The 25156-nt window shown below is 35.9% G+C and overlaps 1 protein-coding gene across 5 annotated transcripts in view; it reads left to right on the top strand.

Annotated features, from left to right (window-relative positions):
* The window catches only part of KLF12 (KLF transcription factor 12), a 452101-nt gene that overhangs the window by 280970 nt on the left and 145975 nt on the right, over window positions 1-25156 (top strand). For all 5 annotated transcript variants that reach the window (XM_079903472.1, XM_079903469.1, XM_079903470.1 and 2 more), the window contains one exon: window positions 15093-15639. In XM_079903472.1, coding sequence (XP_079759598.1) covers window positions 15093-15639 — 547 coding nt within the window. The remainder of the gene's footprint in view (window positions 1-15092; window positions 15640-25156) is intronic.

Here is a 25156-nt window from a genome sequence, read left to right as displayed (position 1 = left end):
ACAATCTCTTATCTGTTAAAAGTTAGGAAATTTTAACATTAAAAAAAAAAACTCCTTTAGGGCTTCCCTGGTGGTGCAGTGGTTAAGAATCTGCCTGCCATTGCAGGAGGCACGGGTTCAAGCCCTGGTCCGCGAAGATCTCACATGCTGCGGAGCAACTAAGCCCATGTGCCACAACTACTGAGCCTGTGTGCCTAGAGCCCATGCTCTGCAACAAGAGAAGCCACCGCGATGAGAAGCCCACGCACCACAATGAAGAGTAGCCCCCACTCACCACAGCTAGAGAAAGCCCATGCGCAACGATGAAGACCCAGTGCAGCCAAAAATAAATCAATAAAATAAATAAATTTTTTTAAAAATTAAAAAAAACTCATTTAGAATTAAAATCTGGACCTAACCAATGTGCAGATATTTATAGTCCTCATTGCTAACTCGATGTAAATGCTCTTTTGTTTTACTGCCAAAATATTAATATGTCTGAGAATGTAGTTCCACTCCGAACCCTCTTGGCGATGTGCTATTACCTTCCTAAAATCCTCAAAGTTTTAACGTATATGGCCCCAAGCGTTGAAAACAAGAAATTGTGTGTTTCTAGTATTTTCCACTTGGTTTTGGTAGTTATATCATAAATATGTCCAACTGTCTTCTGCAGAAGATAATGAACAAATTTCAACATTTGACCCTATAGTGTGCTAATATAATTTATTGAGTAATCAAGGCAGTGTCATTTTATGGAAGCTGAACTGTTACAGACTATCAGATATAGTCATCTCTAGCTTTAGCACTAGAGTAAAATGATAAAAATAACAACTACAGCAAGAAATACAACCACAGTTTTAATTGAGTGCTTTGTGTCAGGCAGTGTACCTTCAATAATTTAATCTTCAGAACTCCTTTCAAATGTAGGTAGAAATATTAGCACCATTCGTAAGTGAGGAACTGCAGTTTAGCAGATAAGCAACTTGCTTTGTGGTCACAGAACTGGGGCAGAGCCAGGGCACAAACCTAAGTCTATTAGTGTTTCTAGCCCATGCCCTTCACACCTCTGCTATAGTGTTATAATATATCCTTTTTAATTAATCATATAAGACAGTTAATAAATATGAAATGCAATTTCACAACCAGCTCTTGATTATCTTCATGTCAATTACCTATGGGAAAAACATGCTAATAGCAAATCAACTTCCTTTGGTCATCCAGCATGTATCTGGGATCCTCCCTTCTGCTGACAGTTGGCTTGTGCTCAAGAAATACAAATGAATTTTAATATGAGCCTGAGAAAAAGAATATAATTATGGTGGTAAATCTGCTGGAATCATATAATGAATTTAAAACCCAACATAAATGCTTTTTGGATTATCTGTCACTTGGGATTACTTATACTGCGATCCCTTATAAGACGGTAGATAATTGAACATTGGCTATTTTACTGCAGCTGAAGGTACTGATGCTAAGGAGAAAATGAACTATGTAAATGTGAGTTTGCTTATTTATTTAATAATGTGCTTGAGATTTCATCACAGGAATCATTTAAAGCCAGAAACACAGAGTAACTTTATCTCATAGGAATTAAAGTTCTGTTATTTCAATCAAAGAAGTGATTAATATGCCTGATTCTTTTCTTTTCCTTATATATTCAGTAATGCATAATTGAATAATGTACAGTTGTTTTCTTAGAGATATAAGGAAACCAATGAAGGAAAAACAATTCTGTTAATACATGTTTGTGAAGCCCATGAAAGCTTTTACTTAACCTTTTTAGCCCCTTCTTTATGAAACATAGTCACCTTTAGATTGCATGAAATTAAAGGAAAATGTTCTGTGGTACTGATACAGTGATTTCAGTCTTTCCTGATCCGCTGGAGGCATATACAGTGTAGAATCGGACGTGGAGATCAGTGTTGCATTACAGTCGAGGCAATGGGTTCTGTTGTCAGGGATCACTCACAATTGTGTCTTGACATTGCCACTTACCACTGTAGAGCCACTGGCACATTTCTTAACCCCTCCAAGTCTCTATTTTGTATCTGTGAAGTGTGATTAGTAATAGTTCCCTATATTGGGATGTGAGGATTAAATGGATATGTCACAATGTGTACACATGTCGGTAAGTGTGAGATACATGCCATTTCACCTTTAAGTATGGTGAAGATGATTCAGGTTTGAGGCCTAGACAGGGTAGCCATCCTTTGGCTGATGCCAAAGCCTCAGTAGAAAGGCAGATGCTTAACGGAGCTCGGATCATCAACCACACTTGTTACTTCAGCTCTCTGACTCAGCCCCAGTCCCCCTTCACTTTCACACAAAACAAATATATCTGCCTTCTATTTATGCACCTAAGCACAAATAGGAGAGGTAAACAGTAAATACTTATAAAATCAAGGCATGTGAACATACACACACATCTGCATATATAGATCATAAACTCCTCAAGTTATTTTTTGTGCACATTCTCACTACACACACACACACACACACACACACACACACACACGTAACCCTCCTGTAATTTTTAAGTGTACCGTATGGTAAAAGTCACAAGAATGTATGCATGTTAACTAACATTCATATTAATATATAAACCATACCCAGTTCTAACTAGCATTCATGTTAATATATAAACCATACCCAGTTGCCCACAGAGATGCATCTACTGATGTTTTAACTGTATAGATGGATTTAGCTGATTAATACATATGGAGGAAGTTGAGGAGGTAAAAATGAGAGGAAAATAATATAAATTTTTTTAAAAAAGGAAAAAATAGGACGGTAGAGGGAAAAACATAGAAAGGGATGGTAGCTCAGTGCATGGTTTCTCAACCTCAGCCCTATTGATCTTTCATCTTTGTGGTAGAGAAGGGCCTGTCACCCTTGCCCTCAGTCGTGATAATCAAAAATGTCTTCGGACATTCAGTGCTGTGTCCCCTGGGGGAAAAATTACCCAGGCTGAGAACTGCGCCCTTAGCTGTAAGAAAGAATGTCAGATATGCAGATGAAACTGTTCTTTTGTGAGAGGAATTAATAAAATGGCAATCAATTAAATTCTTTTTAAAGGAAGGAATGGGCAGATGGAAACTTACAATGCTAATTTTCGTATGTTACAGTTAAGTTAATAAGTATATTTACTGTTTGTTAAGTTTCATAGATTTATTGAATTTTAGAATTAGTAAGGGCTTCAGAGAGCAACTGGGGCTTGTTTCAGGGACTCTGATAGGTGCTGGGTGACAAGAGTGTAATAAAAGTGGTGTGGGCTCACAGCCCGGTTAGAGAAAAGACACAGGAGCCTGGAGTGCTTTGGAAGCACAGAAGAGTGGTCTCATCAGGACAGGTAGAATCTGGTAAAGGTCGAGGTGGTAACAGACATGTGACTGTGCAAAAGCATAATCAAAGGCACTTTCAGTTAGAAATTAAAGGAAGAGAGATGATGAGTAAGCTACCTGCCTAAAATAGAACCTCTACTAAAACTCAGGCAAGCACTCGTTTTACAAAACTGCGTTGCCTCTTGCTTAGTGTTCCGTTTACCAGATTTACACTTTATTACGCTACCTTTATCAAGGAGCATGCATCATTGGCCAAAAATGAAGCATTTTTTTTTCATTTCTGAGTGTCTGGTTTACAAGAAAAGGAACAAAAGAAGTTAAATAGATGATGAGCTGGTTGTTTTTCACTTACATTTCTAAGGTGTTGCTTACAAATCTGATTAGGCTTTGGTTTTTCCATTTTTTTCCCTCATCTTTTCTCATTTCTTTCAAACTTACATCACATACAGTTTGGCCAGAGCACCAAATGCAGGATGCTCTTCCTAAGAATGATGATTCTAGCTATGGTTATCCTAAAACTTAATGTGAAAACAAATTGGAAATAAACATGAAATAGACGTTATAATGTGGGTTACTGATACCTGCCTCTTGCCCTTAAATTTGCTGTGTGCTGGGTATGTTGGGAAAGTGAGTTGGTGCCCACCAGACAGCTATCCAAGCAGTGCTCATTTTTATACTCTCTTCAGTTTAATATTGCCAGGTACTAATTTCACATGAACTGCAAGAAAATATTTCTCAAAGGCACAGGTTCTCACTCTTTTTCCATCTTTCAGGGCTGATAAGGGCCGCATGGGGGTAAGTTCAGTCTTAGGAATCACTCTTAGGTTTAGATCACAGATCCATATTACACTGTGGCCCTGGACAGTTTTTTCAAATCCTGGGAGATGATATTTCTTTATTTATAAAACTGGAGGAGAAAATTCTACCAGATAATGTTGTAGTAAATATTAAGTATATTTACTTTTCCTGTATTTTAAAAATCAATCATTATTATTCAATTAATTAGTATTGAGTTAACTAATTTATGATTGCAAGTTCTCTGTAATACTTTTTTGAATGTTTACTTGTTGATTTAAAGAGCACAATTTTTTTTCTCAAATTCATTTAAAATGTCCTCCATTCTTTATAGCACAAGGTTGAATGAAACATTCCCCATTGTTCATACCATTTCATGTTTTCTAAATGCAGTTTCACTAGAAAAGTGGTGAAACTCTCATTAAAGCTCTGGGGGACGGGGGTGGGGGAAGAGTTGCTTCTATCATGGTCAAGATTAAAATCCTTTTGCAGTATCCTCAGATTTGGGGTGAAAGCTTTTCATCAGAAACATACAAAGCTTTGTAGTACCCATACATTGTTATATAATTGTTGACATTAGCTTCTCAAGTATGAGCATGTTTTCCTAGTAAACTGTGTTGCGGAAGCTTGAGGTTTCCAGAAGAATTCATAGTTTTAACCCACTAGGGTTACTACAATTGCATACTTTTAGTTACCAGTTACATTTAACTTTTTTCTTAGTTTAATTGCAAGGTCTATAGGTAGATACGTTAGTTTATGTAGAATAACCATGCCAACAATCTAGGACTGATAGTAGTAACACCCTTGGCAAATTGAGATTTTAAGAGAATTTGCTGTTTTCTTCTAATAACAGTATATTATAGTGATTTGCTTCTAATAACATTATGGTTCTCTAGAATCTTGGAAAAGCCAGATTGAAAATTATAAAACACCTCCATTCACTTTCTAGGTTTTTTTTCTTTAAAATATATTTTGTACACTACTCATTTTTATCTTTCTGAAAATGTAACTTGTTTCTTTTTGTTTTAAAAGTAGTGGAACTTCCCTGGCGATCCAGCGGTTAAGACTTCGCCTTCCAATGCAGGGGGTGCAGGTTCGATCCCTGGTCAGGGAGCTAAGATCCCACATGCCTCGCGGCCAAAAAACCAAAACATAAAACAAAAGCGATATTGTGACAAATTCAGTAAACACTTTAAAAATGTTCCACATCAAAAAAAAAATCTTAAAAAAAAAGAAAAAGTAGTACATTCACTGTAGAAAATATGGAAAACAGGAAAGAAGTAAAAAAGGAACCATGGATCACCCACAAATTCAGCAAATGGAGAAGTTATTATTACCATTCTGGAGTATTTTTTCTAGGCTTTTTTAATTATTTTCATGTATAAAAATATTTTGGTGGAACAAAGTTAAACTCATTTATTATGGGCAGTTTTATATCCTAACATTTTTAAACTTAACATTACATAGATAATAGTTCCCCATGCCACTGAGTATTGTTTCTCAAACTTGTCTGATCATTGTAGTCGCATGTGATGCTTTTTAAACTATTGGTGCCTACACCGTATCCCACACCTATTTCATCTCTGGCCTGTGTACCTTTAAAATGTTCCATGTATGATTCTGGTTCATAGTTAGGGTTAAAATCATTGTTCCAAATTTTATTTTGTTTTTATGACCACTTTGTTGTTTCTAACTTTTACTCCTGTAAATAAGGCAAAGTTAAATATTTGTGTATACATCTTTGTCAAAATCCCAAATTGCCCTTTATGTCTAAAGGCAAGTGCCTGCATTAAGTTATGCCCTGTATCCCGGAAGGAAAGTTTTATAACCAACTTGAATATATAAACTTGTAGATAATTTAACTTTAATAGTTATAATATTTTAATATACTAATTAGTTGCAAAACAAATTCAAAATCACATTTTATGTAAAATGTACTTATTTGCATAAAATTGAAATGGTTGATACATATGTCATCTCCCTAACAGAATGACCATCTTTTGAAAGCTTCTTCACAGTTCCAACACTTGAAATTATGAGGTCATTTCACAGGAATCATGACTAAATCTGTGTTAACATTCCTTGACTTTTTTTTTTAAGCATATTCTCTTTGGTGATTTCTAAAAGTCAACACTGGTGTTGATTGAGAATTTGCTTTTCAAAATAGCATTTTGTTTTTCAAAATAGAATGATTAGGGATAGACTTTGAAGAGACCTATTTACATGTATATGGAGAGGGGAGAGAGGGAAGAAGAGAGAGAGGGAGATGGAAGTGCCCTAGATTCTTTTTTAAAAAAAATTTTATTGGAGTATAGTTGATTTATAATGTCGTGGAAGTTTCAGCTGTACAGCATAGTAATTCAGTTATACATACACATATATTCATTCTTTTTCAGATTCTTTTCCAATATAGGTTATTACACAATATTGAGTAGAGTCCCCTGTGCTATACAATAGGTCCTGGTTGGTTAATCTGTTTTAGAGATAGTAGTGTGTGTATGTTAATCCCCAAATCCTAATTTATCCCTCCCCACCTTTCCCCTTTGGTAACCATAAGTTTTGCTTTTGAAATCTGTGAGTCTATTTCTGTTTTGTAATAAGTTCATTTTATCATTCTTAAAAATGTTAATTCTTGTTTTAAGGTATTTTAAGACTCTTGAGACACAGCTCACCAGCATTCCTGAAAGTGTGTATCCATTTACACTGCTGTCCTGCAGCATAATAAAGTGTCTGTTTTACTACAAGCTTGTCAGCATTACTAGTATCATTTTTTAAATCTTTATTTCTTAGAATTCTGTGTCCCAGCCAGGAGGAATACTGAGCTATTTCCCCTGTCACTGTAAATCATAGCTGGTTAGCAGGAGTCTTGTCTGGCTGGCAAGTCCTCTTTTTCAATCAGATCATTTGTCCTCCATCTGCCTCCCTGTTCCTGCCTTTGTCTTCCCTGAGGCTCTAGCCTGCCCCTTCTCCCCTTTTGCTCAGACACTCATCTCGATGGGTAAAATCAATGGGGGCTCGATTTGTACAGTTAATTCTACACCTAAACGTATTAATTACGTACGCCTGTGTGTGCCTTGTGGCAGTTGCACCTTAACGGGACGGGACCGCTTTAAAAAACCTTTAGACAGTTTCACCCTCTCAGATCCTTAGAAAGACCTGCGTGCATCTATACCCCATTTACCAGGAAGCCAAAAGATGAAGCTCAAAGAGTTGGTTTGCATGAGGGCATTTTGCTGATTTGTAGGGGGCTGGGATGGACTTAAATCCACTGCTTTTGAACAAGTTCTGGAGCATTTGAACACTATTGCTTTTCTACTTCTGCCACATTCTCATGGTAGCTCCCTCTGATTCCAGGGGTAGGTGAGAAAAGGTGGCTTTCTCTCAACTTTGCTACTTGTCTTGTTTTGGCTTGGTTGTTGATCTCTCTTTAAAGGCATTTTCTATGAGTAGAGAAGCATATACAGCCTTCTCTGGACTACTTGCTTGCTTTAAATATCCAAAAAGTAAAACCTACATTTTGCAAATATACCTCCCTTTACATAAAAAGATTGCATTATTGCTTTATATGTTTGTAATATGTTAGGGTTTCCAGTTGTATCATTTGGGTATCTCAGCCTCTCTGAGGTCATCTTCTAATCTCTGAAATTTGATGTATTCCAGTACTATGAAAAATATCATTATAAAACTAACTCTTTATGGTGAATATTTTGTGAAATCAAAAGCACAGTCCATCTGGTAGCAGACAAGATTATTCTGTTTGAGAATGGTAAACATTATTGCATATTTTAAAATATGTAAGTAGCACAGAACATTTGCCTCAGGCGTTTGACTAAGACTGTGGCTTAGGGTGAAGATTCAAATGAACTTTTTATCCCTAAAAGTCTGTAAGACATGTTCCTCTCACGTACAGTGAAACTTTAATATCTTACATCAGTCACTGAATAATAATACCAATTTAAAACCAAAAGAAGAAGAAATTTAACCATGATGTAGTCAAGATAAGTCTATAACAGTTACCTCTTTTTAAAAAAAATTGCAAGTGTTATGATAATGGTTTTGGTTTATGAATTTTGCAAAGAATTATAAACAAAATAATAGATAAAATTGAATCTTATCAGTAGCATTAATATTACATTCAAGTTAATTTAAAATCATTAGGGGACTTTACTTTTTCAGTAGAAATTTATACTTTCAGAATAACTCGGCAGATTGTACTTAAGAATTCCATATACCCACCCTACCCCCCCTTCGCAGTCTCCCCTATTATTAAAGTCTTGCATTAGTGTAATACTCTGTTAGATTTAATGATTTAATGAACCTACATTGATACATCATAGTTTACATTAAGGTTCATTCTTTGTGTTGTACACTTCTGTGGGTTTTGATAAATGCATAGTGACATGTAACCACCATTGCAGTCACATACAGAAGAGTTTCACTGCCCTAAAAATCCCCTGTGCTTCTCTTTTTCATCCCTCCCCTCCCTTCCCCCAAGCCCCTGGCAACTACTGATCTTTTTACTGTCTCTATAGTTTTGCCTTTTCCAAAATGTCATATAGTTGGATTCACAAAATTTATTTTTAAGACGTATTTGCATGCTTTTGTGAAGTTCAGTTTCACAGTAATTATAGGAAAATAGGAACAAAACTACCTTCTTATACTTCCTTTTTGGACATTTATTGTTGTGACACTATTTCGTTATCTCATTTGACCAGGTAAATGGGATTTAAGTGGCTTAATATCTTGAGCACAAATATTCTCATCTAACAAATGCGTTTCAGTCTTCAATGATTATGTTATGTGGTAGAACACAATAGTAATTTACATGTAACACATTATATTCATGTTCAAACAAGTTTGTGAGTCTTTTCGTTGGTTAGGAATGTCTGCTATTAATTTTTTAAATGCACAAATAGAAATGCCTCTGTCCTCTACCACCCTGTAGGAGAATCCTCCCCACCTCAGGTATGACCCTAACTTTACAACACATAAGTGCCAAACCAGAATTTCAGATGTGCAGTCAACTGTTAACATAAATTCTGATTGCTTTGGGTAAATAATATGATTCATGAAAGCCCTGGGAAATAAATAATAGGTCATGGAAAAGTATAATAACTAGGAAATAAGGAAAATTTAGGATAAATTTAAATGCCTGTATTGAATCCTTTTAGAAGGCTGGCATTTTCAATTTGTGAAAGCCTAACAACATAAATGTAAGGCACAAAGAGTCCATTATGTTATGCATATGTTCTGAATTTTCTTAAGGAATCAATCATTTCTTAAACCAGCACTTGAGAGATTGAGATAAAACAGCTGAATTAAATATTCATTGAAAATCTTCCTCTTTAACTCATTCAGTACTTTTGAAACCAAGTTCCAGATTGTAAACGTAGGCTATTTCTTCTTGTTGCCTTTTATTCTCTCATCTGTACTTCTGGAAAAATTACAATTTGTTTTCCCTTTTTTGAGTATACTTTGCTTTAATTTTTTCTTGGTCAGGTTTACAGATTCACACTTGTACAGCAACTGTAGTTAAGAGTTTGCTCTTACCATGAAGAATAAAGAAGAAAAATCACTAGGCTTGAAAGAAAGGTGAACGATGACCATCAGGGCCCATGCGAGACAAATTTTGAAAAATTTGTCTTTGAGAAAAGGCCTTCCTTTTTAGTAAAATAACGCAATAGAGAGGAAAGCGAAGTACTTGTTTCTTCATAAATTGATGTTTGGTGCCTTTCACACTTCGAGCAAAAATGACCTGTCAGAGTTGAGCAGGTTGCTTGCTTGAACCATGATGCTCATATTTTTAAATTTTCATTTACTAATGTGGAAAACTAAGACGTGTACCTATTGTGCATTTCATGTACAAAGAGGAATTCTACTCTTTAAATAAAGTGTATTTGCATTTAAAATAATGCAGTATAACAAAAGCTCAGTGATAACAGGATATGGAGTCATAGTTTATTCCCTTTTTTACATGAAGTGCACAGTAAGTTTCTTTAAGCACCTCCCGTAGAAAGTGCACATTCAACTACTCACCAAGTCAGTGAAACTTATACAAACTAAATTTCTACCGAGACACAAGAAACAAATAAAGCTCTACTATTTCATCTCATGATAAGACTGTTGAAGAATAGCCAACATCCCAAAACAATTATTTTAATATATTTATGTATTATTGTCATAATGGATACAAACTGAACTGTGGATTGATAGGCGATATTTATATAGTGGAATTAACAAATCAGACCAGTCAATTAAAATGTATTCCATCAACTATTACATGCTCATCCTGTGGGCCAATCTAATTAAGCTAAAAAAAAAAAATAGAGCAAAAAAAATTTGAATAATGTCAAATGACTGTCCTTGTGCATTTTAAGAGAAGATGTGTTTGTTTAAAATTTTATGTGGAACCTGAAAATGCTTACAATATTTCTACATGTTCAGCTTACTTTTGTAACATATATCTGTTCGGTTGTTTAGCAAACACTGCCCCTCTACGGTGGCTGTATTATGCCATCCTGCCTCAGAATATATCTTATGCTGAGTTCACGGAGCTATAGTAATAGATCAGGTTCTGTTTGGAATTTTAGTTCTAAAAGGGGAATCTCATTTACTTCTGTCCCACAATTCTCAGTATTACTTAAAAGCACTCAATGTCCTAAATTCAATCTTTACAGCAGTTGTGTGAGTTTGGAATTAATATTACTCTTTTATAGGTGGATAAACGCAGACCTAGAGAATTTTCATGATGATACCATGACTGTACAGCTAATAAGTAACAGGGCAGGTCATGAATTCAAGTCTTTTGTGTCCAAATCAAATTTTCTGTCTCTAATAACCACATAATAGGCTATAAAGCACGGATTCTTATAACTGTGAAGCCATGAGCTTTGTAACAGTAGGCAAGTCACTCTACAATCTTCTAAACGCTGCCATGAAATGATTTCTCAAAAAACTTTTATAAAGTTGGAAAGATAAAATTAAACATAATCTTTTTATGCTTTAAATGCTGCTTGCAGACCTGCTGGCTCCCTGGCTGGCTGGATGAATAGATGAATGGAGGGATGGAAGGATGGATAGATAGTTAGGCACATCCTTTTTGTGTGTGTGTTTGTGTGTGTGTTTGTGTGTGCACGTGTGTATATGCATAAATATTATGTTAGTTCTCTGACAATCCCTGATGCCATTAAAGATGAAACAGCTTATAAATCTTGGATAACATTTAGCAGAATATTACCCAAGTGGTCCTCAACCGAACGTAAGAGTCTCTGGAGGGCTTTCCAAAGATGAGGTGGTGTTCATATATATTTTTTCTCCTTTTAAGGTTGCCAGGTGATCAAAATACATGACAAGCCTTAAAAACCCATATTCACTTGAGGACTGTAATAAGATTCAGCTGATGGCAACGGCTGACTGTAGGAAACACATCAGGTACTCTGAGTACTCACACAGAGAAAGTTTTAGATACATTTTTGCATTTATTCAGCAAAATGCCTAAAGCTGAAGTTACATTTTAAAACGTTTATTCAGGAAAAAGATGATCTCATTAGAACAGCTCACACGTAATCCCCAGATCACTGAAGGGAATATGTTCACTAGAATATTGTGCATTATATTTTATTGAGTGGATTATTTTGAATCAAACTGGCCTTCAGACTTTTGAAGAAATATTATTATGCAGCAGTATAATCCTATTTATATTTATCTTTATGTTTTTCACACACCTTTTTTTAATGAAGTATATTGTTACATTTACCTTGTCAGACTTCTGTGTGTTTATGCATTTATTTCTTAAGGTATGTATGAAAGGCTGAAAAATTACTTTATTGTGGACCCCCTCCAAGAAATATTATATCATCTCTTGGAAAGTGAAATTAATTACGCTCATTCTCTTTGACAGAAATGCAGCGTGCCCTTCAATCTTCACATCCTTAGAAGGAATTCTGTTTCTGTTGATACTATTAAATATAGTTTAAGTGTTTGATCATCTTTTCCACCCGAGGGTCACCAACAGCAAAAATTCAACTAAAGTCACTGCTCCCAGGCAAAAATCTTGATGGGCTTTTATTTAAAACAAACAAACAACAAAACAACAGCAGTGCTTAGAGGATGCTGCTGTGAGTCGCCCATCAGTGTTGTATCAAGAATTGAGTAGTTAGCGACCAAGGGCAGAATTTTAGTATGAAATCCTTTCTTTGTTCCTTTTTACAAAATTTTCTTGTCCTAACTGTGCATAAAACTTTTCTTTGTGATATCTGGTCTTTTCAGTGTCCCTGCCTCTTAGAGGCTGTTTCCTGGTAACATAGCCATATCTTTTCTCACTTTCTCAAATCTGTGTAGTCCTTTTATTTAGTTTCTAACTGCTATAAGTGCTGCTTGTTTGGTGTTTTCCCGTGGTTTCCCCAGCTTTCCTTCTGTCTCTTGGCTGCTCTCCCATTGCTACACGTTATGGATTCATATCTCGGAACCAATGTGTTTCCATTTTCCACTGTCCAAAAGCCAAGAAATGAATTCTAATCATGATTTCAGGATCAAGCCTTTCAGGTCTTTTCTTTTTCCTAAAAGGAGGAGGAAGCATATACCTCAACTGTTTGGGAAACATATTTATGCAGTATTGCTGGTCTTACGTGTACGTACGTGCAGCTTGAAGCTGGAATTATGGATGGTTTACTGGCCACATTATCACAGTAGAAGTGATTGGTATGGGCTATGAGAATATATTATGTCAATAGTGTAAACGGATGAATGGTATGATCAGGGTTTTGTCCTCCTTAGACTGATGAGGCATTGTTTTTGGATATGCTGGTTGCATTTCAACTGCTACCTGTGAAATAGGAACCAGCATGTGCCTCTGTGATGTTTACACTTATAAATTCATGCATAACATGTCTAACGCTCCCAAATAAGATATGTCTGTTGTCCAAAGGTTTGGTTGATTCTTCCTAATTTTTATGAGCATTTTCTGTATTTTGGTTTGAGCTCGTGCAAAAGCTATGTAGTTCTCAAGTATTTGAAAGCACCTAGGGGCTCTTAGTATTGGGTCTTCCTAGCTTTCTTGTATATACAGCAGAATTACAAGAGGAGTGCTCTTCCTCTATTGTTGTAAAACAGCTTAAGGAGTAAAATTTTTTTTAGTGAGGGATGAAGCAGATACCTACAAAGTATGGACTCGTGTTCATAATCTGCAGAAGTCTAAAGCAGTTTGCAAATCTCAGTGAAGCTTGATGCCTCAGAAACCATCTGTTTACAGATAAGCTCCATGTTTACCTCCTGTATTGTCGTAGTCTACGAAAGCACTCTTCCATTTACTTTATGAAATGTTTGCACCTCAGCCTTTGGTTTATAAACCTGTGTTAGAACCTTGTGTCTAAGTGTAATTAGGAAGAAAAAAATTCGTGATGGAAATAGTCACTATTTCCAAAATTAGAATTTTGGAGAGAAGTTAATCAAGGCTATATTTGAAAGCAAACTATGTTTGATAATTTGTGCTTAATGACATATTTTATAATGTTAATGACAAACCAACTGGGATATTTTATGAAAGCAGCCTCAACAAAGAATTTCTATATGGGTATGACATACTAATAAGAAACATCCTACATTGTTCTACAGAGAAATTAAATGATAATACTGTGTGCGAATTGAAATCGTGTTCTAGTTAGAAGAGCAGATAATGCTAATAGCTTTTTATAAAAGTTGCTCCGTTTATGGTGTTTCTTTTCTTTTGTTTCTTAATATCTGAGAATATTTAAATTCTTATTTCTCAATTTCAGCACATGAAATGAGATCTTGTCATTTAGAATTTTATGCAGTAGATATTTGGATGCTTCATTTTGATATTTTCTAATTCTTTTCTTTTGGTGGGTAAGTAACCATGTTAGCTTAGAAGCAAAAAAAAAAAAACCAATGAAACATCAACCCATTTTCCTGTTTATTGATCTGGTACCATTGTTTAGCTTATCTTCTTTCTTTTCTCATTGTTGCTAAATAAAATGCCCTTGCACTATTGTATTTCCTGAATGGAGCTATAATTTATATTCTATAAAGAAAGATTTGAAGAAACATGTTTTGTTCCTTTAAGTGTATGCTCAAGCTTTGAGGGGACTAGCAAACCAAAATCTTTTATTAAACAAAGAATGAAATGAACCAAATTAATATAATTTTAGGCATTGTTGTTCTCATACCATAGTGAAGCTGAAAAAAAAAAAGGTTTGGGTCTTCATATAATAGAACAATAATGTCTACGTTAGCCTGGTCAAATTAGATATAACCAAAAATAATCTTTTGTAGTCTAACTCTCTGTTAAGGCTAGACGGACACCTGCTAATTTGGGGGCCATTTTAGGCCTTGGAAATAGACATTTAGTAACTATTTCTTGAATTTATGAGTGAATAGGTATAAAATTAAATTATATTCATGCTCAGTAATAACACACTGAGCGCATTAGTCTCGGTGGAATCTTGGATTCTTTATTATTATTTATTATTAAATTTTGCTCATTAAAACTTGAAAGCATGAATACAAACTTGGACAAAATTATTATCATTGTCTTAAATTACACAGCACAAGCATAGGCAACTTAAGATTTACAGAATAAGCTTTTCCTAAAATTATTTCCTAGAAATACCTGTTGTAGTATTTCTGTATATTATTTTGAGAAAAACTTTTTCATTGCTATGAGCTCAGTTATAATCCAGTTATTAGAAATGGCTTGTATTCAATAATTTAGCAAACGGGTGTGGGAACTTGGAGAATTTTATGCCCTGTTTTAGAGTATTTCCCTGGATTTTGACAATGATGTCTGTCGCCCTCCCAATCGTCTTACTCTGTTGTGCTTTTGTACTCTCCACTTTAATTATGACGCCTGTCCGAGCGGTTCTTCAGATATTTGGAGAGCGAATTAATGTTCTGTAGCAATAAGAGAAAAATTAAAAAACATTCAAGTCATCAATCATACCTCTATTTTTCTCCCCACAGTCTCCAAACGTCCACAACTACCCCGATATGGAAGCTGTTCCCCTGTTGCTAAATAATGTGAAAGGGGAACCCCCGGAGGACCCGTTATGCGTAGATCACTTCCAGACACAAACTGAGCCAGTGGACTTGTCCATCAACAAAGCCAGGACATCCCCCACAGCCGTTTCCTCCTCCCCCGTTTCCATGACAGCGTCCGCCTCCTCCCCTTCTTCAACTTCAACCTCTTCGTCGTCTTCTAGTCGTCCAGCCTCATCCCCAACTGTTATAACATCAGTATCTTCAGCATCATCTTCGTCAACGGTATTAACTCCAGGGCCCCTTGTTGCCTCTGCCTCTGGTGTGGGAGGCCAGCAGTTTTTGCACATTATCCATCCCGTTCCGCCTTCAAGTCCCATGAATTTACAGTCTAACAAACTGAGTCACGTTCACCGCATCCCCGTGGTGGTCCAGTCGGTGCCTGTCGTCTACACAGCTGTGCGGTCACCTGGAAATGTGAACAACACTATCGTCGTACCACTTTTGGAGGATGGGAGAAGCCATGGCAAAGGTAAGAGACACAAGCAAGCCTTGATTTATTTCAGCAGTAACTCTTCATTTATTCAGTGAGCGGACCCCAAGTCATAGGCAAACACACTACATCCAAGGAAGTTCTGTGCAGAACGACACAGGAGCCAGCTGATCCACTGCTGAGTAGAGCACAGTTTAGTAGAAGCTAACCTCATATTTATATAGGTATATGCTTCAGTATTACTTAGTCCATATTTCTATATATCAAGTCATTTAATGTCAGAATTCAAATACCTAAATTTGCAAAATATTTTTACCTTCAAGCGCTCAAATAGAAAGTTCAATCTATAGTCAGCGTAACTGCTTGTGAGATGTAAATGTGTAAATCCCTCGTAGAGGTTAACCACTGTGAAATTTTTACAAAGTGTGTCAGGGTGTTTCTTCTTTCAGTTGTTCAGGCTGGAACTTACTTGTCTGGCAATAATATAAAATTCCATGAAGTTCCAGTGGTTGGAACCTGATCATTCACTTTTGAGTAACTTGTAAATTAAGTCGCCATTAAAGTAATTCTAAAGTTAGGTGTTTGGCTACAAATGTGTTATGTAGCTTGAGTTCTTATCTTCATACAAGTCTAAGTTTTTATTTTAAATAGCAGGAAGCCTCCATACGATAGAAATAATTCAAAATGCAGTATTAATATTTCCTTCTGGGGGTTAGAAGGCAGAAAGATACTTTGTTACATGACTGTATGTAATAATACCAAGTTAACTATATATGATAGTTAACTGATCATGAAGTTATTTTTCTTCTTCTAAGTTCTTTTTGTTTCATTTTTAAATAGAAGGAATTGTAATAATATCATGGTGTTGATTTTTCTTCCCTTTCTATGAATCTAAAAAAATAAGTCACCCTTCTATAGAGATGTAAAATGCCTATAATCATCAACTCATGTGTGTATTTTGTCTTCAGAGCCTAGAAATGACGATGGATTAAGACTTAGATTGCATTACTTTTTGCTTTGATACCATATTACTTCCGAGGTCCATAATTAAAATATGATGGGTCAATATATAAAACACTGCCTTCGTGTAAAATACTAGTAAACATAGTTGTTTTGGTTCTTGTATAAGGTGGGATTCAGTGCATAGGAATAACATTTGGTCGTGAACTTGGAGAACTTTTTGCAAACATACATTACAGAATCGTGCATTCATCTTTTGCAAGTTACTATTTTATCTGCAGTGGTTTCTTCATAGCACATGGCAAGTTTCATCTTCCCAGTTTTACCACCTGAAAAATCTTGTGCTTTACAGCAATCAGAGGTTTAAACTGCAAACTTGAGATCCAGACGCTCTGCTTACCTGACAACCTATTTTTTCTTTTTTTTTCTTTTTTTTTTTGGTGCTTTTATGGGCAAAGGCCAGGAAGTAGTCCCACCACCATCTTTGTGAGCAGGTAGAAGAAAAAGAGGAAGAAGTGAGTCTTTACATAGATTTTTCTTGAGTCGAACCTTCTTTGATATTACTAATACTTCTGATCCAAGTGAGCTAATCGATTCAAATAATAATAACATAACTAAAGGCCACATTAGGTATTTATTTTCTTTTATAATTTACAGATGTGCTTTAAATTTTTTAAGAATTAGGAATTAACAACTTGAAAAATTATAACCTTGCGTATTACATTATATATGTGTACACCATAGAACCCAATCTTTTTACAATAACACTTATGAAAAATATTGCTTTTATTGTGAAGGTGATTGATAAGGATCTTAACACTGTTCATGACCTGCTTTTACAATTTCCATGCTCTAATGAAGGAAACAAAAGAGATATCTCTTTTATTTGCCATTATTTGATGGGAGAGATTACTTTTATTTAACGTTTACTGCCAAGATTTAATTTTCTGGAAAATTTATCTTTGCAGAAGAACTGTGTTAAGTAAGACTCATGCTGTAATTTGTTCTCTACATGAGTATATTTGTTAGTTTCATGCAGTGTTTTCTATTCAGTAGTCTCCTCACATCAAGAGTAAACATTTATATAACCATAAACACACTAAACTATAATGTGGATGTTAACAGCATGAGATTTGGGATCAAGGTTGTATGGGTTAGCATCCTAGTTCCCTCACTTCCAGCTTTGGACTGGGCAGTAACTGGGCAAAGTTATTTAATTTCACTAATCTTCATTTTCTTCGGTGATAAAATGGGAATAAACGTATGTATCTTTCAAGATTAAAGTAAGAGCTTATGTGTAAATGTCTAGCACTGATCAACTGTCAATAAATGTTTGCAGTTATTTATCATTATTATATCCCCCCAAAAAAATACCTGAAGCAATAATGTTCAGAAATTTTTTCTCTGTCTTATAAAAACAGAAAGTTGGAGGAAAAAAGACTTTTTGAATTTAAAAGTGAAAAACTGTTTCCAAGAAGTTGGTATAGAAATGCTTCTCAAAGTGGTTACAACAAATTATAAGGGATGAGTGTTTAGGATGAGAAATTGTCTGGAAAATCCCATACTTTCTATGTTTATTAGTTTCTATTAAGTTTTTATAATCCCCACATTCTACAAATATTGCTACACATTTTATAAGTTTTTTTATTGTTTAATTTATTAATTAGATGATGGTAAAATTCTCTAATGGAGGAGGTCTGCCTACCTCACAGAATGAATAAAGGAAAGGGCATTTCAGTGATTCCTCATGTCTGTATTTTGCACATATGCACTGGGCACTGGGCCAGCAATGAAATGGCTGGGTGATAAAGGGAGCCCTATTTCCATTCTCAAATAGGACTTGTATATCTGGTATGGATGAGCAAAAGAAAATACAATAGGGGAGTTGGTTTTTCAAAATGCTACTAATAAAAATATAAAACTAACTCTTATAAATGTAGGTGATTGTACTAGCTGATTACCTTTAAAGTTGGTATAACATATCTGGTCTGTGGTAGAGAAATAGATTACCTTACATCACACTACACAAGGGACCGTGAATGAATACATCTGTATCTAAAATACCATGAATTGAGTCATTTGTCCATTCAAGTATTTATTGAGCATCTCTTATGGATCAGGCATTTTATTGGCACCAGAGACATAGTGTTGAGCAAAACAGATGCTGTTTCTATCTGAGTGCTTGTAGTCTACTGGGAGATTTTGACATCAAAAAGAAAAATCGTACAATTAACTGATAACTGTGGACAGAGTTGGGTTAAAATGTAGACCAGCCATGGATGTGCCTAGGGCAAAGAGTTTAATTATAACTGCAGAGAGAGAAAGTTGTATATGACAAAAGTATTTTCATACAGGGTGTTATATGTGGTTGGAAAAAATGTTTTTGCTGTTATGCTCAGAAGTGGGTGTTCGGGGCTTGGGAGTGTGGTGGGCTGGAACTTCCGCACGGTATGCTTGGATGTGAAAAAGCATTCTAATGAGGAGAGGACTCCAGCCTATCCAGTATCTATGGAATATGGTCTAGAGGAATGGCAAGTTGTCAGCTAGCCCAGGGCACCAACAGATCTCAGTTGGGTCTTGAATGTAATCTGTGATATGAAGGAAAATGACATGATGTTCTGGAAGGCACAGTAAACACAGTGTAGACTAGAGCCATTAGAGGGATGCTGTCAGAGCAGTTCTCCAGAGGAAGACATTTTTCTGCTTGATACAGGACAAAGTAGCAGTTAGCCCCTCGAAGTGATAGTGCTGAGGGGTAGAAGGCTCTCCACGGAACCTGAGACCTATTATTTATAAACAAGACCCTAAAGGAATTATTTGACCTTGTAAAGGAATTTCAGTTCAGCCTGGGGAAGTTTTTGGTAGATTTCCCAGGAGATTTTCATTAGTTTTTACAGATATTTAGCAACAGGAAGCATAGAAGGTCAAAAAACAAATCACAAGCAAAGTGATTGGTTTGTTACTGCCTTGATGGAGAAGTAGGCACTTTTATGGTTCTCTCTTCCTTCCTTCCTTTTGATCCACTACTAAGGTGAGGGAAAGAGTGTGTAAAAGAATGCAAGTGAAGAGAACGTTTTACCGAGGGACTCATCAAATGTATCAAAAGCTTCTAAGGGGCCAAATAAAATAAGGACTAAGAATGGAGCATTTCGGGAGGATGGAGTTTACTGGTGACACTGGGTCAGTGGAGTGGTGGGGACAAAGGGCAGACTAAAGTGAGTTCATGTTCAGATGGGAGGTGAGACAGGGGTGACAAAGTCCAGACAACTCTTTGGAGTAGTTTTGCTGGAAGAGTTTTGGAGAAATGGCATGATAGCTGGAGAGGCATTTAAGCTCTCAAGGGAGGAATTTTAAAAGAGGCAGAAAGTATAGCATATTTGTATTCTGTCAAGAATAATCCAGTAGACAGTTGAAAATGGGTAATTCTAGAGAGGGAAGAATTACAGAAGCAAAATTGTTAATTGCACGTTAGTTGCTTATATAATTTTGTGGAAGTAACCTGCATCTTGCAGTAATTAACCCAAATTCTAAAGTCAATTTATTAGATTGACACAAGTTTTAGGAAAAAAGATACATAATGGAAAAGGAAAGAAAATGCAAAAAACAGCAGATAATGATCTAGGATTGACAATGAAAAGCAAACAGAAGTTCAGCAAAATGTGGGTTCCACTGAGAATTATAAAAACGATACCAGCATTAATATGAATATAAGATCAAACATTTCTCATTCACCACATACTGGAACGTACAGAATAATTAAAAGAAAAAGGTAACCCCCAAATAATCTGTTGTTTAAAGACATTTTTATAATTGAATATTAATAGATATTACATTTCAGAAACGCAGAACACTTAAAGAGCAAGGCCGTAACCAGTCTGTGACCGTCCAACTAAAGAGCTAAAAAAAAAAAAAAAAAAAAGGATTTACTTTCTCCCTCCCATATGTGAGCTAGTCCTTTCGCCATGTAGCTAAAGGAATAGGTAATATCACCTTGATGCCCAGGAATGAGGCTCGAGCCAAGGTGTGATTGACCGGTGGCTTTGAAACAGCCAGAACTGAAAAGCCAGCTGGGTATTTCACTGTTGCCCAATTTTCTTCCCTGACCACTATTGCATCCTTCTTTACTACTTTATATAGATGGTCTGTTGGTCTGTCTTCTCCCCCTTTCCCCATATTGTCTTCTCCTTAGCCACCCAAACCCACCGGATGTCCCCGTGACTGTAAAAAGGAGATTGCCCAGCGGAAAAAGCTCAGCTCGTTTCCTATGCAGCCACTTTGTTTTTCCTGAAAATGCAACCCTGGCAGCCCAGCCTACCAGAAGTTTTACAAAACATGTTTCTTGCATCAAGACTTTTTATTATAATGGTGTCATACTTGAAAAATAACTCATTATGGGTCCTAAGTGCATTATTCCTGCCCATATATTTATAGGATAAAATCCTTGAGTTTAAAGTACTTTTTCCTCCAGATGTCTGACTAGAGCATGTTGTTACTGCTGTTAAGAAGCCAGCAGCCATTTGAGCATGTCACTTCTTTCGTCATCTCCTTTAATAAAAGCGTGTTGTTCTTATATTATTTGCGGATGAAGTGAGGAATCCTCCAAAACTACACCTTTTTCCCATAGCACTGGTTCAGGAATTTCAAAGGGCCGTGGCTGCGAGCAAATCTGAAATACTCAAACCCCATTTCTTCCTATAGGCTTTTGCTTTTCTCAGCAGCCCACAGAAAGAAGCCACAAGTGTATTTTTAGTCCTAGGCCATTTATACTTGTGAAGGGAAATCTGGTCATTGCAGTGATTGCTGCAGAGCTGGTTGGAGGTTGTGACTGTAGCTCCTGACCGTCTAATGCAGCTGGAGTTTTGCTCCCATGAAACTCTGCATTTCAGATCTCTTTGTGTCGCCAGTTTTCTTCTGCTGTCAGCTTTCCCAACGTTGATGTTTGTGGTATCTTTTTTCAGGTCCAGGTTCATTTTGTCACAGACTTGCTTCTCCTGTCTACCTTACACATGACTGTCCTCTTTTAGTTCACCATTCAATGGATTCCTGGTGTCATCTGTCCATAGGACCAGAATAGTCCAGGGCAGCTGACTTATGCTCATGTATATGGTTGTCTTGGCTTCTTGAGTGATTGAACTACCACAGCTTCCTTTGGTAAATGTATTCTTCTACTTATGCTTAATTAAGTATGATAACTACTAGATAGAGATTCCTATTTTAAATCTGAATTTAATGTCTATTGACAAACCATCTAGTTACTCAATCTTTTATTGTTAACTTTTTAATGTTGCTTATTGGGAAGCAGGACTGGATAGTTGCTGACTTTGGGCTTATTATTCTTGAATTTAGACTTTGATAGGACTTGAGTGTTTTATTACTGTCATTGTAAGACAGGAACATGTCAAATAGAAAGGCAGCCAATATTTATGGAAAACTGAATTTTAAATAGGAGGTCAGAATATTTTATATAGATAACGTTCGTCATTTGTTGTTTGTTTTTACCTGACTTTCAACAAGGAGTAGAAACTTATCTGTATTTTTTCACTTCTGGGCATCCATAGGAAGTTGAATGGATTCCATCAAAAAAATGGCTTCTTATGCTCTTGTTTATCTGAAATACCCACAATCTGTCGACTCCTCTGTTTTGTCTGGCATAGACTGGGTTGGGTCTAAAATTTGATGATAATAACTGTCTTGAGAGAGGAGACAGAAATTGTATGTTCTGTTCTAAGAGAATTAGCAGAAAAGAGAAAACTGTAAATGTAAACTGTAAAATGTCAAGGAATGAGTTTGGCTTTTCCGCCGCGCAGTTAAAGAGTAAATAAAATTACAAAGGGGAAAAGAAGAGAAAAAAGTATGGCCTGCAGAGGGGATCCACATTAAGAGAGAGGTGATACTTCATTCAGACATAGATATTATGTAAGGAAGCAAAGATAATAGACAGGAGACAAACCCATTCAATAGATAAAGTAGCTAAAGCAAGGGGTTACCAAAGTGGAATTTGTGTCCATTCTGTTATAAAGTGATACCTAGCACACCATTTTAATTTGTTAGGTCAAGTGCCTCCTATGATAAAGTGGTCTAATTTATATTTAAATAGATAGATGCTTAAATGTGATATATTACTAGTATTTAGTTTAAGGTTGGTCTCTATATTCATTTTTCACCACACCTGAAAATTTTTCTCTGATAATATTTAACACACTGAACATTAACATACTGGATCTTGAAATATAATATCTTTCCTTTCCTCTATAGTTTCCTTTTTTAAGAACAAGTTCTTTCTTTCCTGAAGTCATGTTCTATTTAAATATAAAGCTTCTAATTTCAAATAGTACAGGTGCTGTTATGCTGCAAGGAAATTCTTATTTTACATATCAGATTGCAGATATTTATAGGATTCTTTTGATGATGTTTGGACTTATATACTCATTTCAAGAAACCTTTGGGTATTGGATGGATATATCTATATATGGAGAGATATAGATATCTATCCTTATCTGGATATATCTATATAGATATAGTTATTTTTTGCAAATGGGCATTTTACCTAGTGACTCTTAAGACCTGGAAAGAACAAATGAAAGAAGGAAGAATATAAGATCCAAAAGGGAAACTTGGTCTTAGAATCCTTGCCAGCACTGTTTTAAATTGGCTTTTTAATTATTTATAACCCTCTGGCTGTGGTTTCTGTCTCCCGATTTTTTCTCACTCCCTCAACAATAATTCTTTTTCTATTCCAAGCTCTGTTACTATTTTCTCAGCCCCTTCTCTCTGCCCGTTCTCCATTGTTAATGGAGAATTTGATTAACTGTTCTTCCACTTTGTGTTCTTTAGAAAAGAACAAATTGATATTTGTCTTTCTGTCTAATAAATAAAAGAAGAGCTACCAATTTACAGAGTTATCATTACGTACTCCATCTTTCCTCCAGCCACCTTGATGTGGGGGAAATGCTGCTTTGATCATTGGCCAGTTGTATGTGTTTTTCATGACCAGGCGTCTTCACCATCGTTTTTCTTCATTTTACCAACAAATGTCTTATGGACCAGTTATATGGCCAGAAATGTCACTATGGCGATTTTTAAAATAACTTCTCTCAAAAGCCTGCTTTTTAGTGTACAATACACTAAAATGATACTGTTCACACTGTGAGTCGTTTTCCTGTTGATAAATCTTGAAATCAGTCTATTGGCTTATAATCAGCATTTTAAAGAAATTAAATAGGATGGAATTGATTAAGAAATATGAGAGTATCACCCAAATAAGTATTATATCATGAAACTTTTACTTCCATACATGCAAGTGCAGTACTGTGTGTGTCTGTATACTGTCTGTGTACTGAGTCATATTGAAATACGTATTTCTTACTGTAGTTCCTGTCTCAGAAGTTTGAACGACACTACATGGAGTTCCGTCACCTTTAATTCAGATTTTTTCCCCTCTTCCTTTCTCTTTTTTTCCATCTCCCTCTCGAATACCCTTCTTGATTCCACCTTCTTTTCTCTACCCTCTCACTCTCCCATCTCCCCTCCCTTTCTGTCTTCTTTCTTCTCCCAGGTGTCCTTCTCCATCTCCCTCTACCCTTCACCATTCTACCTTTTCTTGAAGCTTGATTCTTATTTCTCTTCTATATGTAACCAAATCACCTATCCCAGAAGTGATGTATTATGGAACTAAGCAACCTATATTGAAAATGATAGCCTTTGTACTGCCATCTAGTGGTGGGATTTTAAAATATTGTGAACGGAAAGAGTTGGAGGAACTCTATGGAATCAAGTTATTTCTTCTATGATTGCTCTCGGGTTTTCCCAGCTGGTTTAGGGTTGTCAGGGAGTTCAGTGAACATGCTCTTTTAAAGTGAAACTCGAACATGAATTCGAAACCTAACTTATCTCCTTTTTTAAGAAGCATCCCTTCTACTCACTTGTCCTACTTCCCATCCTGCACATTTGTATGTGACTTCTGTTTAGTAGAAATGAAATGCTACTTTCTATGTATCTTTGCTTAGTTTGTTTTTGTAACTATGGATTGTGTTTGTTGGGTTAGTGGACGCACATATATGCCGACTTGTGAACTATTAAGTTTTATTGAATGTCACAGAGAAAAAATAAAAAGAGAGTTATGTCTGGGACAGCAGGACTGCAGGAAGACAGAAAATAGGAGAATTTGGTGAAACTGATAACTGGGAGTAGCCCTTGGAGAATTCATCAGAGAACCGCCTTCTCAATAGCTAGGGACTTAGGAAAAGCTCAGTAGAAACGGAGTAGAATTCGAAAGATATTCCCATGCATGGTTTTCTCAGATTCTTAGTGCGAGAAAGATCTAGTGGGACTGGGATGACCTACAATAAGAATAAACTTTTCTGTTGACAAAAACTGTAGTTGCTTATATAATGCAGTATATATTATTATAAATCCTCACTCAAAGGATGAAATAGGCTGACATCTCCCAAAATCCATCTGGGCCTCATTAGCTACAATTTTTTCAACACATTGCATTGTGCCTGACACTAGTAAATGTTCAATAAATACTTAGTGAATGAACAAATGAATTAATTAATGTAGGTGCAGTGTTTTATATGAGGTGCTCAGTTAGAAT

This window comes from Stenella coeruleoalba, assembly GCF_951394435.1.
Source record: "Stenella coeruleoalba genome assembly, chromosome: 18".
Lineage (NCBI taxonomy): Eukaryota > Metazoa > Chordata > Mammalia > Artiodactyla > Delphinidae > Stenella > Stenella coeruleoalba.
Note: the sequence above shows the minus strand (reverse complement) of the source record. Positions and strands in the feature narration are given on the sequence as shown.